This window comes from Schistocerca cancellata, chromosome 9, assembly GCF_023864275.1.
Source record: "Schistocerca cancellata isolate TAMUIC-IGC-003103 chromosome 9, iqSchCanc2.1, whole genome shotgun sequence".
NCBI lineage: Eukaryota > Metazoa > Arthropoda > Insecta > Orthoptera > Acrididae > Schistocerca > Schistocerca cancellata.
Window position 1 is genome coordinate 522,202,093 of NC_064634.1, and position 17,826 is coordinate 522,219,918.

The following is a 17,826-nucleotide window of genomic DNA, read 5'->3' on the forward strand; positions in this document are numbered from 1 at the left end:
CGAATGACAGGGGGTGCAACGAGCAGCAGTGCGTCTCACACACGCGGCGGTGCGCCCGCCAATTCGGCCGTCACTCTGCTGGGACGCCGGGCGCGCCTCCCCGCGCCGTCCTCGAGGAACTGGCGGTTGCGGAAGGAAGCGCTTTCGTCAAATGCGGCCGAAAACTAACATTTTGTGTGTTGGGAGAAAAGCCGAACGCGAATTCTGCCGTGCTCCTACATTAGATGAGCGCCAACGGCCATACCATGATGAATACACCGGTTCTCGTCCGATCACCGAAGTTAAGCATCATCGGGCCCGGCTAGTACTTGGATGGGTGACCGCCTGGGAAACCCGGGTGCTGTTGGCTCCCTTCCTGTTTTTTTTTTTGTAATGTCGCCAGCCCAATTTTCAAACTACCTCTCTGTTGCGACAAAGATGCTTCCTTAAGCCTTTTAAACTACTGTAATGGTACGAAAATGCAGTAATTAACTCAGTTTGAGGGAGAATGTGCTAACCAAGTTTGCCAAGAAGACTTTGAAAACGACAAAACAGTACGAATCGGCAGGTGATTTCTGAAATACGTCACCGCCTATTGTTGTGTAGGAGTGTAGAGTTCCAAATTTGATTTGTAACCACGAATTTATTCCTTAGTCGTCTCGTCTCGTCTCGTCTCGTCTCGTCCCGCAGACGTTTGTCGTGCTTGCGCTGTCATATGGACCACGACCCGAGCGGCAGCGAGCGGCAGTCGAGCAGGGACGGGGACAGGGACAGGGATAGGAATGGTGCGAATGCACTGCAAACTACGCAGACACCTAGTGTGAGGCGAGGCGAGGCGAGGCGAGGCGAGGCGAGGCGAGGCGAGGAAGCCCACATCGCTACCAGTGGGCCCTCCAGCACGACATTGCCACACCCCGCACAGGCCCTCCGCTGAACACCAGGGACAAGGTGCGTCCTCCGCTAGTGTCGAAGGCTGCACGCGCCCAGCGAATGACAGGGGGTGCAACGAGCAGCAGTGCGACTCACACTCGCGGCGGTGCGCCCGCCAATTCGGCCGTCACTCTGCTGGGACGCCGGGCGCGCCTCCCCGCGCCGTCCTCGAGGAACTGGCGGTTGCGGAAGGAAGCGCTTTCGTCAAATGCGGCCGAAAACTAACATTTTGTGTGTTGGGAGAAAAGCCGAACGCGAATTCTGCCGTGCTCCTACATTAGATGAGCGCCAACGGCCATACCATGATGAATACACAGGTTCTCGTCCGATCACCGAGGTTAAGCATCATCGGGCACGGCTAGTACTTGGATGGGTGACCGCCTGGGAAACCCGGGTGCTGTTGGCTCCCTTCCTGTTTTTTTTTTGTCATGTCGCCAGCCCAAATTTCAAACTACCTTTCTGTTGTGACAAAGATGCTTCCTTAAGCCTTTTAAACAACTGTAATGGTACGAAAATGCAGTAATTAACTCAGTTTGAGGGAGAATGTGCTAACCAAGTTTGCCAAGAAGACTTTGAAAACGACAAAACAGTACGAATCGGCAGGTGATTTCTGAAATACGTGACCGCCTATTGTTGTGTAGGAATGTAGAGTTCCAAATTTGATTTGTAACCACGAATTTATTCCTTAGTCGTCTCGTCTCGTCTCGTCTCGTCCCGCAGACGTTTGCCGTGCTTGCGCTGTCATATGGACCACGACCCGAGCGGCAGCGAGCGGCAGTCGAGCAAAGTCGGGACAAGTCGGGACGGGGACAGGGACAGGGATAGGAATGGTGCGAATGCACTGCAAACTACGCAGACACCTGGTGTGAGAAGAGGCGAGGCGAGGCGAGGCGAGGCGAGGCGAGGCGAGGCGAGGCGAGGCGAGGAAGCCCACATCGCTACCAGTGGGCCCTCCAGCACGACACTGCCACACCCCGCACAGGCCCTCCGCTGAACACCAGGGACAAGATGCGTCCTTCGCTAGTGTCGAAGGCTACACGCGCCCAGCGAATGACAGGGGGTGCAACGAGCAGCAGTGCGTCTCACACACGCGGCGGTGCGCCCGCCAATTCGGCCGTCACTCTGCTGGGACGCCGGGCGCGCCTCCCCGCGCCGTCCTCGAGGAACTGGCGGTTGCGGAAGGAAGCGCTTTCGTCAAATGCGGCCGAAAACTAACATTTTGTGTGTTGGGAGAAAAGCCGAACGCGAATTCTGCCGTGCTCCTACATTAGATGAGCGCCAACGGCCATACCATGATGAATACACCGGTTCTCGTCCGATCACCGAAGTTAAGCATCATCGGGCACGGCTAGTACTTGGATGGGTGACCGCCTGGGAAACCCGGGTGCTGTTGGCTCACTTCCTGTTTTTTTTTTTGTCATGTCGACAGCCCAATTTTCAAACTACCTTTCTGTTGTGACAAAGATGCTTCCTTAAGCCTTTTAAACTACTGTAATGGTACGAAAATGCAGTAATTAACTCAGTTTGAGGGAGAATGTGCTAACCAAGTTTGCCAAGAAGACTTTGAAAACGACAAAACAGTACGAATCGGCAGGTGATTTCTGAAATACGTCACCGCCTATTGTTGTGTAGGAATGTAGAGTTCCAAGTTTGATTTGTAACCACGAATTTATTCCTTAGTCGTCTCGACTCGTCTCGTCCCGCAGACGTTTGCCGTGCTTGCGCTGTCATATGGACCACGACCCGAGCGGCAGCGAGCGGCAGTCGAGCAAAGTCGGGACAAGTCGGGACGGGGACAGGGACAGGGATAGGAATGGTGCGAATGCACTGCAAACTACGCAGACACCTGGTGTGAGAAGAGGCGAGGCGAGGCGAGGCGAGGCGAGGCGAGGCGAGGCGAGGAAGCCCACATCGCTACCAGTGGGCCCTCCAGCACGACATTGCCACACCCCGCACAGGCCCTCCGCTGAACTCCAGGGACAAGGTGCGTCCTCCGCTAGTGTCGAAGGCTGCACGCGCCCAGCGAATGACAGGGGGTGCAACGAGCAGCAGTGCGACTCACACACGCGGCGGTGCGCCCGCCAATTCGGCCGTCACTCTGCTGGGACGCCGGGCGCGCCTCCCCGCGCCGTCCTCGAGGAACTGGCGGTTGCGGAAGGAAGCGCTTTCGTCAAATGCGGCCGAAAACTAACATTTTGTGTGTTGGGAGAAAAGCCGAACGCGAATTCTGCCGTGCTCCTACATTAGATGAGCGCCAACGGCCATACCATGATGAATACACCGGTTCTCGTCCGATCACCGAAGTTAAGCATCATCGGGCCCGGCTAGTACTTGGATGGGTGACCGCCTGGGAAACCCGGGTGCTGTTGGCTCCCTTCCTGTTTCTTTTTTTTTGTAATGTCGCCAGCCCAATTTTCAAACTACCTTTCTGTTGTGACAAAGATGCTTCCTTAAGCCTTTTAAACTACTGTAATGGTACGAAAATGCAGTAATTAACTCAGTTTGAGGGAGAATGTGCTAACCAAGGTTGCCAAGAAGACTTTGAAAACGACAAAACAGTACGAATCGGCAGGTGATTTCTGAAATACGTCACCGCCTATTGTTGTGTAGGAGTGTAGAGTTCCAAATTTGATTTGTAACCACGAATTTATTCCTTAGTCGTCTCGTCTCGTCTCGTCTCGTCTCGTCCCGCAGACGTTTGTCGTGCTTGCGCTGTCATATGGACCACGACCCGAGCGGCAGCGAGCGGCAGTCGAGCAGGGACGGGGACAGGGACAGGGATAGGAATGGTGCGAATGCACTGCAAACTACGCAGACACCTAGTGTGAGGCGAGGCGAGGCGAGGCGAGGCGAGGCGAGGCGAGGCGAGGCGAGGCGAGGAAGCCCACATCGCTACCAGTGGGCCCTCCAGCACGACATTGCCACACCCCGCACAGGCCCTCCGCTGAACACCAGGGACAAGGTGCGTCCTCCGCTAGTGTCGAAGGCTGCACGCGCCCAGCGAATGACAGGGGGTGCAACGAGCAGCAGTGCGACTCACACACGCGGCGGTGCGCCCGCCAATTCGGCCGTCACTCTGCTGGGACGTCGGGCGCGCCTCCCCGCGCCGTCCTCGAGGAACTGGCGGTTGCGGAAGGAAGCGCTTTCGTCAAATGCGGCCGAAAACTAACATTTTGTGTGTTGGGAGAAAAGCCGAACGCGAATTCTGCCGTGCTCCTACATTAGATGAGCGCCAACGGCCATACCATGATGAATACACAGGTTCTCGTCCGATCACCGAGGTTAAGCATCATCGGCCACGGCTAGTACTTGGATGGGTGACCGCCTGGGAAACCCGGGTGCTGTTGGCTCCCTTCCTGTTTTTTTTTTGTCATGTCGCCAGCCCAAATTTCAAACTACCTTTCTGTTGTGACAAAGATGCTTCCTTAAGCCTTTTAAACAACTGTAATGGTACGAAAATGCAGTAATTAACTCAGTTTGAGGGAGAATGTGCTAACCAAGTTTGCCAAGAAGACTTTGAAAACGACAAAACAGTACGAATCGGCAGGTGATTTCTGAAATACGTGACCGCCTATTGTTGTGTAGGAATGTAGAGTTCCAAATTTGATTTGTAACCACGAATTTATTCCTTAGTCGTCTCGTCTCGTCTCGTCTCGTCCCGCAGACGTTTGCCGTGCTTGCGCTGTCATATGGACCACGACCCGAGCGGCAGCGAGCGGCAGTCGAGCAAAGTCGGGACAAGTCGGGACGGGGACAGGGACAGGGATAGGAATGGTGCGAATGCACTGCAAACTACGCAGACACCTGGTGTGAGAAGAGGCGAGGCGAGGCGAGGCGAGGCGAGGCGAGGCGAGGCGAGGAAGCCCACATCGCTACCAGTGGGCCCTCCAGCACGACATTGCCACACCCCGCACAGGCCCTCCGCTGAACTCCAGGGACAAGGTGCGTCCTCCGCTAGTGTCGAAGGCTGCACGCGCCCAGCGAATGACAGGGGGTGCAACGAGCAGCAGTGCGACTCACACACGCGGCGGTGCGCCCGCCAATTCGGCCGTCACTCTGCTGGGACGCCGGGCGCGCCTCCCCGCGCCGTCCTCGAGGAACTGGCGGTTGCGGAAGGAAGCGCTTTCGTCAAATGCGGCCGAAAACTAACATTTTGTGTGTTGGGAGAAAAGCCGAACGCGAATTCTGCCGTGCTCCTACATTAGATGAGCGCCAACGGCCATACCATGATGAATACACAGGTTCTCGTCCGATCACCGAGGTTAAGCATCATCGGGCACGGCTAGTACTTGGATGGGTGACCGCCTGGGAAACCCGGGTGCTGTTGGCTCCCTTCCTGTTTTTTTTTTGTCATGTCGCCAGCCCAATTTTCAAACTACCTTTCTGTTGTGACAAAGATGCTTCCTTAAGCCTTTTAAACAACTGTAATGGTACGAAAATGCAGTAATTAACTCAGTTTGAGGGAGAATGTGCTAACCAAGTTTGCCAAGAAGACTTTGAAAACGACAAAACACTACGAATCGGCAGGTGATTTCTGAAATACGTCACCGCCTATTGTTGTGTAGGAATGTAGAGTTCCAAATTTGATTTGTAACCACGAATTTATTCCTTAGTCGTCTCGTCTCGTCTCGTCTCGTCTCGTCCCGCAGACGTTTGACGTGCTTGCGCTGTCATATGGACCACGACCCGAGCGGCAGCGAGCGGCAGTCGAGCAAAGTCGGGACAAGTCGGGACGGGGACAGGGACAGGGATAGGAATGGTGCGAATGCACTGCAAACTACGAAGACACCTGGTGTGAGGCGCGGCGAGGCGAGGCGAGGCGAGGCGAGGAAGCCCACATCGCTACCAGTGGGCCCTCCAGCACGACACTGCCACACCCCGCACAGGCCCTCCGCTGAACACCAGGGACAAGATGCGTCCTTCGCTAGTGTCGAAGGCTACACGCGCCCAGCGAATGACAGGGGGTGCAACGAGCAGCAGTGCGTCTCACACACGCGGCGGTGCGCCCGCCAATTCGGCCGTCACTCTGCTGGGACGCCGGGCGCGCCTCCCCGCGCCGTCCTCGAGGAACTGGCGGTTGCGGAAGGAAGCGCTTTCGTCAAATGCGGCCGAAAACTAACATTTTGTGTGTTGGGAGAAAAGCCGAACGCGAATTCTGCCGTGCTCCTACATTAGATGAGCGCCAACGGCCATACCATGATGAATACACCGGTTCTCGTCCGATCACCGAAGTTAAGCATCATCGGGCCCGGCTAGTACTTGGATGGGTGACCGCCTGGGAAACCCGGGTGCTGTTGGCTCCCTTCCTGTTTTTTTTTTTTTTGTAATGTCGCCAGCCCAATTTTCAAACTACCTTTCTGTTGTGACAAAGATGCTTCCTTAAGCCTTTTAAACTACTGTAATGGTACGAAAATGCAGTAATTAACTCAGTTTGAGGGAGAATGTGCTAACCAAGTTTGCCAAGAAGACTTTGAAAACGACAAAACAGTACGAATCGGCAGGTGATTTCTGAAATACGTCACCGCCTATTGTTGTGTAGGAGTGTAGAGTTCCAAATTTGATTTGTAACCACGAATTTATTCCTTAGTCGTCTCGTCTCGTCTCGTCTCGTCTCGTCCCGCAGACGTTTGACGTGCTTGCGCTGTCATATGGACCACGACCCGAGCGGCAGCGAGCGGCAGTCGAGCAAAGTCGGGACAAGTCGGGACGGGGACAGGGACAGGGATAGGAATGGTGCGAATGCACTGCAAACTACGCAGACACCTGGTGTGAGGCGCGGCGAGGCGAGGCGAGGCGAGGCGAGGCGAGGAAGCCCACATCTCTACCAGTGGGCCCTCCAGCACGACACTGCCACACCCCGCACAGGCCCTCCGCTGAACACCAGGGACAAGATGCGTCCTCCGCTAGTGTCGAAGGCTACACGCGCCCAGCGAATGACAGGGGGTGCAACGAGCAGCAGTGCGTCTCACACACGCGGCGGTGCGCCCGCCAATTCGGCCGTCACTCTGCTGGGACGCCGGGCGCGCCTCCCCGCGCCGTCCTCGAGGAACTGGCGGTTGCGGAAAGAAACGCTTCCGTCAAATGCGGCCGAAAACTAACATTTTGTGTGTTGGGAGAAAAGCCGAACGCGAATTCTGCCGTGCTCCTACATTAGATGAGCGCCAACGGCCATACCATGATGAATACACCGGTTCTCGTCCGATCACTGAAGTTAAGCATCATCGGGCCCGGCTAGTACTTGGATGGGTGACCGCCTGGGAAACCCGGGTGCTGTTGGCTCCCTTCCTGTTTTTTTTTTTTTGTAATGTCGCCAGCCCAATTTTCAAACTACCTTTCTGTTGTGACAAAGATGCTTCCTTAAGCCTTTTAAACTACTGTAATGGTACGAAAATGCAGTAATTAACTCAGTTTGAGGGAGAATGTGCTAACCAAGTTTGCCAAGAAGACTTTGAAAACGACAAAACAGTACGAATCGGCAGGTGATTTCTGAAATACGTCACCGCCTATTGTTGTGTAGGAGTGTAGAGTTCCAAATTTGATTTGTAACCACGAATTTATTCCTTAGTCGTCTCGTCTCGTCTCGTCTCGTCTCGTCCCGCAGACGTTTGTCGTGCTTGCGCTGTCATATGGACCACGACCCGAGCGGCAGCGAGCGGCAGTCGAGCAGGGACGGGGACAGGGACAGGGATAGGAATGGTGCGAATGCACTGCAAACTACGCAGACACCTAGTGTGAGGCGAGGCGAGGCGAGGCGAGGCGAGGCGAGGCGAGGCGAGGCGAGGAAGCCCACATCGCTACCAGTGGGCCCTCCAGCACGACATTGCCACACCCCGCACAGGCCCTCCGCTGAACACCAGGGACAAGGTGCGTCCTCCGCTAGTGTCGAAGGCTGCACGCGCCCAGCGAATGACAGGGGGTGCAACGAGCAGCAGTGCGACTCACACACGCGGCGGTGCGCCCGCCAATTCGGCCGTCACTCTGCTGGGACGCCGGGCGCGCCTCCCCGCGCCGTCCTCGAGGAACTGGCGGTTGCGGAAGGAAGCGCTTTCGTCAAATGCGGCCGAAAACTAACATTTTGTGTGTTGGGAGAAAAGCCGAACGCGAATTCTGCCGTGCTCCTACATTAGATGAGCGCCAACGGCCATACCATGATGAATACACAGGTTCTCGTCCGATCACCGAGGTTAAGCATCATCGGGCACGGCTAGTACTTGGATGGGTGACCGCCTGGGAAACCCGGGTGCTGTTGGCTCCCTTCCTGTTTTTTTTTTGTCATGTCGCCAGCCCAAATTTCAAACTACCTTTCTGTTGTGACAAAGATGCTTCCTTAAGCCTTTTAAACAACTGTAATGGTACGAAAATGCAGTAATTAACTCAGTTTGAGGGAGAATGTGCTAACCAAGTTTGCCAAGAAGACTTTGAAAACGACAAAACAGTACGAATCGGCAGGTGATTTCTGAAATACGTGACCGCCTATTGTTGTGTAGGAATGTAGAGTTCCAAATTTGATTTGTAACCACGAATTTATTCCTTAGTCGTCTCGTCTCGTCTCGTCTCGTCCCGCAGACGTTTGCCGTGCTTGCGCTGTCATATGGACCACGACCCGAGCGGCAGCGAGCGGCAGTCGAGCAAAGTCGGGACAAGTCGGGACGGGGACAGGGACAGGGATAGGAATGGTGCGAATGCACTGCAAACTACGCAGACACCTGGTGTGAGAAGAGGCGAGGCGAGGCGAGGCGAGGCGAGGCGAGGCGAGGCGAGGAAGCCCACATCGCTACCAGTGGGCCCTCCAGCACGACATTGCCACACCCCGCACAGGCCCTCCGCTGAACTCCAGGGACAAGGTGCGTCCTCCGCTAGTGTCGAAGGCTGCACGCGCCCAGCGAATGACAGGGGGTGCAACGAGCAGCAGTGCGACTCACACACGCGGCGGTGCGCCCGCCAATTCGGCCGTCACTCTGCTGGGACGCCGGGCGCGCCTCCCCGCGCCGTCCTCGAGGAACTGGCGGTTGCGGAAGGAAGCGCTTTCGTCAAATGCGGCCGAAAACTAACATTTTGTGTGTTGGGAGAAAAGCCGAACGCGAATTCTGCCGTGCTCCTACATTAGATGAGCGCCAACGGCCATACCATGATGAATACACAGGTTCTCGTCCGATCACCGAGGTTAAGCATCATCGGGCACGGCTAGTACTTGGATGGGTGACCGCCTGGGAAACCCGGGTGCTGTTGGCTCCCTTCCTGTTTTTTTTTTGTCATGTCGCCAGCCCAATTTTCAAACTACCTTTCTGTTGTGACAAAGATGCTTCCTTAAGCCTTTTAAACAACTGTAATGGTACGAAAATGCAGTAATTAACTCAGTTTGAGGGAGAATGTGCTAACCAAGTTTGCCAAGAAGACTTTGAAAACGACAAAACACTACGAATCGGCAGGTGATTTCTGAAATACGTCACCGCCTATTGTTGTGTAGGAGTGTAGAGTTCCAAATTTGATTTGTAACCACGAATTTATTCCTTAGTCGTCTCGTCTCGTCTCGTCTCGTCTCGTCCCGCAGACGTTTGACGTGCTTGCGCTGTCATATGGACCACGACCCGAGCGGCAGCGAGCGGCAGTCGAGCAAAGTCGGGACAAGTCGGGACGGGGACAGGGACAGGGATAGGAATGGTGCGAATGCACTGCAAACTACGCAGACACCTGGTGTGAGGCGCGGCGAGGCGAGGCGAGGCGAGGCGAGGAAGCCCACATCGCTACCAGTGGGCCCTCCAGCACGACACTGCCACACCCCGCACACGCCCTCCGCTGAACACCAGGGACAAGATGCGTCCTTCGCTAGTGTCGAAGGCTACACGCGCCCAGCGAATGACAGGGGGTGCAACGAGCAGCAGTGCGTCTCACACACGCGGCGGTGCGCCCGCCAATTCGGCCGTCACTCTGCTGGGACGCCGGGCGCGCCTCCCCGCGCCGTCCTCGAGGAACTGGCGGTTGCGGAAGGAAGCGCTTTCGTCAAATGCGGCCGAAAACTAACATTTTGTGTGTTGGGAGAAAAGCCGAACGCGAATTCTGCCGTGCTCCTACATTAGATGAGCGCCAACGGCCATACCATGATGAATACACCGGTTCTCGTCCGATCACCGAAGTTAAGCATCATCGGGCCCGGCTAGTACTTGGATGGGTGACCGCCTGGGAAACCCGGGTGCTGTTGGCTCCCTTCCTGTTTTTTTTTTTGTAATGTCGCCAGCCCAATTTTCAAACTACCTTTCTGTTGTGACAAAGATGCTTCCTTAAGCCTTTTAAACTACTGTAATGGTACGAAAATGCAGTAATTAACTCAGTTTGAGGGAGAATGTGCTAACCAAGCTTGCCAAGAAGACTTTGAAAACGACAAAACAGTACGAATCGGCAGGTGATTTCTGAAATACGTCACCGCCTATTGTTGTGTAGGAGTGTAGAGTTCCAAATTTGATTTGTAACCACGAATTTATTCCTTAGTCGTCTCGTCTCGTCTCGTCTCGTCTCGTCCCGCAGACGTTTGACGTGCTTGCGCTGTCATATGGACCACGACCCGAGCGGCAGCGAGCGGCAGTCGAGCAAAGTCGGGACAAGTCGGGACGGGGACAGGGACAGGGATAGGAATGGTGCGAATGCACTGCAAACTACGCAGACACCTGGTGTGAGGCGAGGCGAGGCGAGGCGAGGCGAGGCGAGGCGAGGCGAGGAAGCCCACATCGCTACCAGTGGGCCCTCCAGCACGACACTGCCACACCCCGCACAGGCCCTCCGCTGAACACCAGGGACAAGATGCGTCCTCTGCTAGTGTCGAAGGCTGCACGCGCCCAGCCGGACGTGTGTTAGGCTCGTGCCTGCTGACACCTTCGTGTGCTGCAGGCGGTGTCTTCGTCGCGTGTTTGGTGCTGCGCCTCGCAGCGTTCTCTCTTCTCTACTAGTTCCTGTAAGTTTATTGACGCTTTATTATGAATCGTGCTAACTCCGTACAGTGTGTTTTTGATAGGAACGCGGCTAGACCGTCGCCTTTTGATGTACACGAATGGGTATTTTCCGAATTGCGTATTCCCGAATCTGATTTGATCGGTATCCAGCTTGACTTTATTCAAAACTCTGTATTTTTGAAACTTCCGACCGCGGATTTTGTAGACAAGCTTGTTACCGAAAGTGGTGGAGTTAAGAAGTTTAAGCACGTGGACGGTGCTTTGTCTGATGTTTTGATTCTGCCGGCAGGCTTCGGCATTCGAAATGTGAAAGTTTATAATGTTCCGTTCGAATGCCCAAATGAGGCCATTGCTCGTAAACTCGGAGAATTTGGCACCGTGCTTAGTGTGGAGAATGATGTGTGGCCTGCAGGATTTAGGTACCGGGTTCTGAGTGGTGTTCGGACGGTCCGTGTAGATTTGAAGAAACATATACCGTCGTATTTGCTCATTGCTGGCACGCGCGCTTTCCTCAGCTATAGTGGGCAGCCGCAGACGTGCTCCGTGTGTGGCAAAACAGATCATTTGCGACAAACCTGCACTTTACGCAGGCCGGCTCAGCTGCCGCGCGAAGCTGCTGATACCTCCACGTATGCGGGCGCGTTGGTTGGACCCCCCTCGATCACCCCGCCCGACCGACCGGTTTCTGCCGCTCCTGCAGCTGAGGCTCCTGTGTCTGACAATGTGACTCCGCCCACAGTTGTCGTTCCCCCGGTTGTGTCAGAACAAAGTTTACCTGCCGATCACACCCCTCGCGAGGTCCGTATTGCTGATTTGCCAGCCGTCAGTGTTTCGGACGTGCCCGTTCCGGAGACTTCTGAAATGTTGGTCGCGTCACCACGGCCGATTTCAGTCCCCGCCCCGCCGACAGACAAGCGGAAATTGCCGTCACAGCCGGGCCCGTCCACCGCCGGCGAGGCGGATGCTAGCGGTGCCGAAAGTGAGGTGTCCCAAGCTTCCACTCAGTCCGCCCCTGCCGATCCAAAACCGAAGCGTAAAAGGTCAAAGAAGCGTTCGAAAACGGCGCCCACTGAGGGCGTCGACGTCACCTTCGACCAGGCGGTTGAGGGACTGACGGATACTTTGGTCCAAGAGCGTCGCGACGCACCTTTCGTACACGGTCCACCTGTGTCGGTGCCCACCGCCCCCGCTTCCCGGCCCGTTCCGGACGCCGCACCTGCTCCTTCGGACACCATGCAGTGGTCTGATGATGTGGAGGAGGATCACTTTTTCTAGTTTCGCTTAAGTTACAGAGTCCACCCTGACGCGTGCATTCCACCAGTTACGCGTCCTCACCCTTAATATCAATCACATCCGAAGTGACCGTAAAGTTCACGCCCTCTTACACTTTTTGCAATCTGCTCGTTGCGATGTGGTTTTCCTTCAAGAAATAACAGCTGACGTTGTCCCGCATCTTACTGCCTATAATGTAATTCTTAATATTGATCCGGAAGCGACCTTTGGTACGGCTATTTTAATCACGCCCGGTTTAGAGTATAAACACGTAGAAATTTTACCGAATGGACGAGGGTTGGCATGTGTTATCTGCGACATATTTTTTGTTAACGTGTATGCCCCTTCTGGAACTGACAATAAACGTCTGAGGGATACTTTTTTCCATCATGATTTATGTCAGCTCTTCCATCGAAACCACCGACGGATCATCTTAGGTGGTGATTTTAATTGTGTCTTGCGTGATGCCGACCAGGAGCCGACGGCGAATAAGTGTCTTGCACTGCAAACTTTAGTTGACACTTTTAAACTTGAGGACACGTGGCTTTGTTTTAGTCCGACTGCTACAGGTTTTACTTATTTTTATCCTACTGGGCATAGTAGATTGGACAGATTTTATATATCGCCGGACCTCGCTGCTCAAATCTTGCAGGCAGAAGTTGCTCCCGTCGCTTTTTCGGATCATTGTGGTTATTTGTGTGCTTTTAATGTTCCGTCTGTTCGCCCAGAACGTACGCGATCCTACTGGAAATTCAATGTTAGTGTTTTGGATGACGTCAGTCTTGTCGAACAGGTGCATTTGTTGTGGCACCAACTTCTTCAGAGCCGCCCACAGGCGGGTTCTACTGTCGATTGGTGGCTCCGTCACGCTAAACCGGCTATTCGTACTCTGCTCATTAATTACTGTCGTGACAAGGCCCATTGGGAAGTGATGACGGTCGCTTTCTATCGCGATTGTTTACAGGATTTAATTACTCGGGTTACCGACCGCCCTGAACTCCTTCCCACGTTACGGAAAATTAAGACGAAGATTTTAAACCATCTGCATCGGAAGGCACAGGGCTCTGTTGTCCGTAGCAGGCCTTTCGATCCCACTTTGGAGGAACCGCTTTCATTGTATCATTTACGACGGGCCCGTCTGCGGCGTGAAAAACTTTTATTCACCGACTGGATAACGCGTGACGGTCTTAGGACTTCAGATTGCCGGGTGATTCAGGACGAAATTTACGATCACTACTCTAATCTCTTTCAATCTCAACCTTTGAATGAAGCCTCCTTGCAGATGTTTTTACACGACCTGCCTTCTATTTTAACGCGTCAGGATAGACTTCTTTTAAATGAGCGTTTTACAGCTGCTGATGTTTCTGCCGCCGTTAAGGCTAGCCCGAAGGGAAAGGCCCCTGGCCATGACGGCATTCCTGTGGAATTTTATGTGAAATTTTCCGGTCTTTTAACTGATACTTTTGTTGCCATGGTGAATGAAATACATAATGGTCTCGATGTGCCGGAAGAATTTTTAGAGGGTCTCGTCGTCCTCATCCCGAAAACCACTGGCATCCCAAGTGCGGTGACTTTACGGCCGATCACACTCTTAAACGCCGATTATAAAATCATAGCACGCTGCTTTTCCCACCGTTTGCGGCCGGCGTTGAAGACCGTCATTAGTCCTTCTCAATCGTGTGCCGTACCTGGACGGAATATTTATGACGCTGTACTCGCGTATCGTGAGTGTATCGCTTCTGCCTCGTCACGCCGTGGCGGCCGGGCTGCGATACTTTCCATTGATTTTCATAACGCGTTTGATAGAATTAGTCACGAGTACTTGCGGCGGGTCATGTCTAAGTTTGGATTTGGTTTAACATTCACGCATGTGATATCTAACCTTCTGAAATCGGCTACATCCAGAATCCTTTTTCATGGCCAGGCCGGTGATGTCCTCAGGATGAACAGATCCGTCCGCCAAGGGTGCCCACTTTCCATGGGATTATTCGTTTTAGCGTTGGATCCTCTGATCCGTAAGATAACAAATGTTTGCCACGGTGTCCCGTTTGGTACGGGTTCGCTTGTCTGTCGGGCGTATGCGGACGACTTGGGTGTTTTTATCCAACGTCCCGATGATATTGATACGCTCCGCCTCATTCTTCACCAATTTGAAACGGCATCGGGTGCGGTTGTGAACCCCCGTAAGTCCATCTTACTGCCGCTTACTGCGACCATGAGGGCTATCCGTCGTGATTGGTATACCGTAAGGTTGCGACATAAGATTCTCGGGATCCAGATGACTGCCAATGTACAACAAATGGCGGTGATAAATTGGCGCGCGGTGTTATATTCTGTACGAGCGGCGACTCAGGCTGCCGCCAAACGAAATTTGTCTTTGCTGGATAGAGCTTCGGTTGTAAATACCCAGGTGTTGGCCAAGGCCTGGTACTTGGCTCAAGTTTTGCCGGTGCCGAAGGAGATTGAACGGGCAATCAAGCATGCTGTTTCTTGGTTGGTCTGGCGAGGCGAAATCTTTAAAGTCGCCTACAATATTTGCACGCTCCCGCCGGACAGGGGCGGCGTCGGTATGGTTGATTTTCCTTCAAAGTGTGCTGCCCTTTTGCTCCACCGAACCAACCGTGTAATAGCCAATGCGGGGCTTAGCCCCACGTCGGTACTCTTCGACCTTTACCGCCCTGCTTCTCTCCGCGCGCCTGTCTCTGTCCAGGCTATCCCGTACAGATTGAATTTCGTTCGCCAGTATTTCCTCCACACTAGCTATCTGATAGGCGACGACCGGCGCAGGGGTAGCGTCAGCGCGATCGCAGAGGCCCTCCGCGGAACTCTGCCGACTAACAAATGGGAGTTGAGGCTGCCGCAATGCGATTGGCGGACGGTGTGGTCCAACATTTCCAGTAAATTGTTGACATCCGATGTTCGGGCCACCTGGTATAAAGTTGTGAATCGCACCGTTGCCACGAATGCGAAACTCCACGCAATCAATCTCCTCCCGAGTGGCCTCTGCGGGCGGTGCGCGGCTGAGGACACGATCGAACACCGTTTTGTGTGCCCCCAGTTTCAAGAGGTATGGGATGCCACCCGTGAGATGTTGGCATTGATCAATCGGACTACCCCGCGTGCCATACAGCCTTTGTATATCCTGGTTCCCGACTGGCGGCCGTATCCTGCCACCAAGAGAAACGCTACCGTGTGGATCGCTGCGCATGCTGCACATGCGATTTTTTCTCTTCGACTCATGGATCGCTTGCAGTTTTTGACGTATCTTTGGGACTACTATGGGCGGGAGAAACGTAACCCGCAGTATGTTTCCAATTATGCCCGATTTTTAGATGTACCTCTACGGACCGCCTTTACCAAATTACATATTTCTCTCCTGCCATGATTATGTACTTTCCATTCCACTGTTCCTTTTGGTGGAATGTGCGGAATATCATTGTTCTATTCTTGATGTATGACAGTTAATTTGTCTCACCGGCTCGACTAATCTTCCGCCATTTTGGGAGGTTGTCCTTAGGATTGCCATATTGGTTTTTTTTTTTTCTCTCCTGGATTTGACGATTTGTTCCCTAATTGCTGACTTTTCCTAAATTTTTGTGACTATTGCAGGACTGTCAATTGACTTGTCCCTGAACTGTGAGACGGTGCTTAAAGATATTTTGTGTTGAAACGGTTGCCTCTTGGGCACGGAAATCAAGCTTATCGAGAAGACGAAATATGTTTGCTGCTGCCGGAATTGTGTAGAATTCACCTTTACCGTGCGCCGGACATATTTGGCACGTATAGTGTGCTCGTTCGTGTGTGTTTTTTATTTCTAAATTTTCTTTGAGAGTCTCTTTACTTTTGCTTTTCTCTTGCGGCGGGAGGCCTCCGCTGCTGACTTGTGGTCATTGTCCTTCTAGAATGGTTTTTTATTTGTGTTTCGCGTTTGCGTTCTTCCTTCCTCACGTTATATCCACACCTTCAGCGGATGGTATTCCTTTCTCACATCGTTTTGGACATGTTTCCGCTGGCCACAATGGACCTTTGTTCTCCTAAAGGATCTCAACAAAAAAACAAAATAAAAAAAAATAAAAAAAAAAAACAAAACAAAAAAAATAAAGAAAAAAAAAAAAGAAACCAATAAGAAAAATGCTAATCTCACAAAAAAAAAAAAAAATAAAGAGAGTACAATACACCACCTTTTCCGTTATTCCCTGTTTCTTGGGTTGGGAGGGCGAGGGAGACACTGTGGCCGGGCCTCGGATTGCGACCCCCGCCCGCTTTGCCTCCACCGCCACCCTGGCCTGCTCTTACAATGAAGTATATTTAGTTTAAAAACAAAAAAAAAAAAAAACAAAAAAAGTTCTCGTCCGATCACCGAAGTTAAGCATCATCGGGCCCGGCTAGTACTTGGATGGGTGACCGCCTGGGAAACCCCGGTGCTGTTGGCTCCCTTCCTTTTGTTTTTTTGTTATGTCGCCAGCCCAATTTTCAAACTACCTTTCTGTTGTGACAAAGATGCTTCCTTAAGCCTTTTAAACTACTGTAATGGTACGAAAATGCAGTAAAAAAAAAAAAAAAAAAAAAAAAAAAAAAAAAAAAAAAAGGAAAAAAAAAAAGTTCTCGTCCGATCACTGAAGTTAAGCATCATCGGGCCCGGCTAGTACTTGGATGGGTGACCGCCTGGGAAACCCGGGTGCTGTTGGCTCCCTTCCTGTTTTTTTTTTTTTTTTGTAATGTCGCCAGCCCAATTTTCAAACTACCTTTCTGTTGTGACAAAGATGCTTCCTTAAGCCTTTTAAACTACTGTAATGGTACGAAAATGCAGTAATTAACTCAGTTTGAGGGAGAATGTGCTAACCAAGTTTGCCAAGAAGACTTTGAAAACGACAAAACAGTACGAATCGGCAGGTGATTTCTGAAATACGTCACCGCCTATTGTTGTGTAGGAGTGTAGAGTTCCAAATTTGATTTGTAACCACGAATTTATTCCTTAGTCGTCTCGTCTCGTCTCGTCTCGTCTCGTCCCGCAGACGTTTGTCGTGCTTGCGCTGTCATATGGACCACGACCCGAGCGGCAGCGAGCGGCAGTCGAGCAAAGTCGGGACAAGTCGGGACGGGGACAGGGACAGGGATAGGAATGGTGCGAATGCACTGCAAACTACGCAGACACCTAGTGTGAGGCGAGGCGAGGCGAGGCGAGGCGAGGCGAGGCGAGGAAGCCCACATCGCTACCAGTGAGCCCTCCAGCACGACATTGCCACACCCCGCACAGGCCCTCCGCTGAACACCAGGGACAAGGTGCGTCCTCCGCTAGTGTCGAAGGCTGCACGCGCCCAGCGAATGACAGGGGGTGCAACGAGCAGCAGTGCGACTCACACACGCGGCGGTGCGCCCGCCAATTCGGCCGTCACTCTGCTGGGACGCCGGGCGCGCCTCCCCGCGCCGTCCTCGAGGAACTGGCGGTTGCGGAAGGAAGCGCTTTCGTCAAATGCGGCCGAAAACTAACATTTTGTGTGTTGGGAGAAAAGCCGAACGCGAATTCTGCCGTGCTCCTACATTAGATGAGCGCCAACGGCCATACCATGATGAATACACAGGTTCTCGTCCGATCACCGAGGTTAAGCATCATCGGGCACGGCTAGTACTTGGATGGGTGACCGCCTGGGAAACCCGGGTGCTGTTGGCTCCCTTCCTGTTTTTTTTTTTTGTCATGTCG

General features: G+C 53.1%; 1 protein-coding gene and 12 non-coding genes across 13 annotated transcripts in view; all 13 read left to right on the plus strand.

Annotated features, from left to right (window-relative positions):
* LOC126101550 (uncharacterized) overlaps nucleotides 1–12,128 on the plus strand; it is a 28,128-nt gene extending 16,000 nt beyond the window's left edge. The window contains exons 2-3 of the mRNA XM_049912188.1: nucleotides 11,143–11,272; nucleotides 11,444–12,128. Coding sequence (XP_049768145.1) covers nucleotides 11,143–11,272; nucleotides 11,444–12,128 — 815 coding nt within the window. The remainder of the gene's footprint in view (nucleotides 1–11,142; nucleotides 11,273–11,443) is intronic.
* Nucleotides 231–349, plus strand: LOC126102767 (5S ribosomal RNA). The gene has a single exon (XR_007523041.1). It is a non-coding gene; the product is annotated as a 5S ribosomal RNA (ribosomal RNA).
* Nucleotides 1,197–1,315, plus strand: LOC126102061 (5S ribosomal RNA). The gene has a single exon (XR_007522756.1). It is a non-coding gene; the product is annotated as a 5S ribosomal RNA (ribosomal RNA).
* LOC126101769 (5S ribosomal RNA) lies at nucleotides 2,187–2,305 on the plus strand. The gene has a single exon (XR_007522488.1). It is a non-coding gene; the product is annotated as a 5S ribosomal RNA (ribosomal RNA).
* On the plus strand, nucleotides 3,163–3,281 carry LOC126102768 (5S ribosomal RNA). Its single transcript, XR_007523042.1, has one exon. It is a non-coding gene; the product is annotated as a 5S ribosomal RNA (ribosomal RNA).
* On the plus strand, nucleotides 4,141–4,259 carry LOC126102092 (5S ribosomal RNA). The gene has a single exon (XR_007522783.1). It is a non-coding gene; the product is annotated as a 5S ribosomal RNA (ribosomal RNA).
* Nucleotides 5,121–5,239, plus strand: LOC126102062 (5S ribosomal RNA). Its single transcript, XR_007522757.1, has one exon. It is a non-coding gene; the product is annotated as a 5S ribosomal RNA (ribosomal RNA).
* Nucleotides 6,091–6,209, plus strand: LOC126102769 (5S ribosomal RNA). Its single transcript, XR_007523043.1, has one exon. It is a non-coding gene; the product is annotated as a 5S ribosomal RNA (ribosomal RNA).
* On the plus strand, nucleotides 7,070–7,188 carry LOC126101677 (5S ribosomal RNA). The gene has a single exon (XR_007522404.1). It is a non-coding gene; the product is annotated as a 5S ribosomal RNA (ribosomal RNA).
* On the plus strand, nucleotides 8,043–8,161 carry LOC126102065 (5S ribosomal RNA). Its single transcript, XR_007522759.1, has one exon. It is a non-coding gene; the product is annotated as a 5S ribosomal RNA (ribosomal RNA).
* Nucleotides 9,023–9,141, plus strand: LOC126102066 (5S ribosomal RNA). Its single transcript, XR_007522760.1, has one exon. It is a non-coding gene; the product is annotated as a 5S ribosomal RNA (ribosomal RNA).
* On the plus strand, nucleotides 9,993–10,111 carry LOC126102770 (5S ribosomal RNA). The gene has a single exon (XR_007523044.1). It is a non-coding gene; the product is annotated as a 5S ribosomal RNA (ribosomal RNA).
* A 5,549-nt stretch (nucleotides 12,129–17,677) lies between the features above and the next one.
* Nucleotides 17,678–17,796, plus strand: LOC126102067 (5S ribosomal RNA). The gene has a single exon (XR_007522761.1). It is a non-coding gene; the product is annotated as a 5S ribosomal RNA (ribosomal RNA).
* Nucleotides 17,797–17,826: the final 30 nt, after the last annotated feature.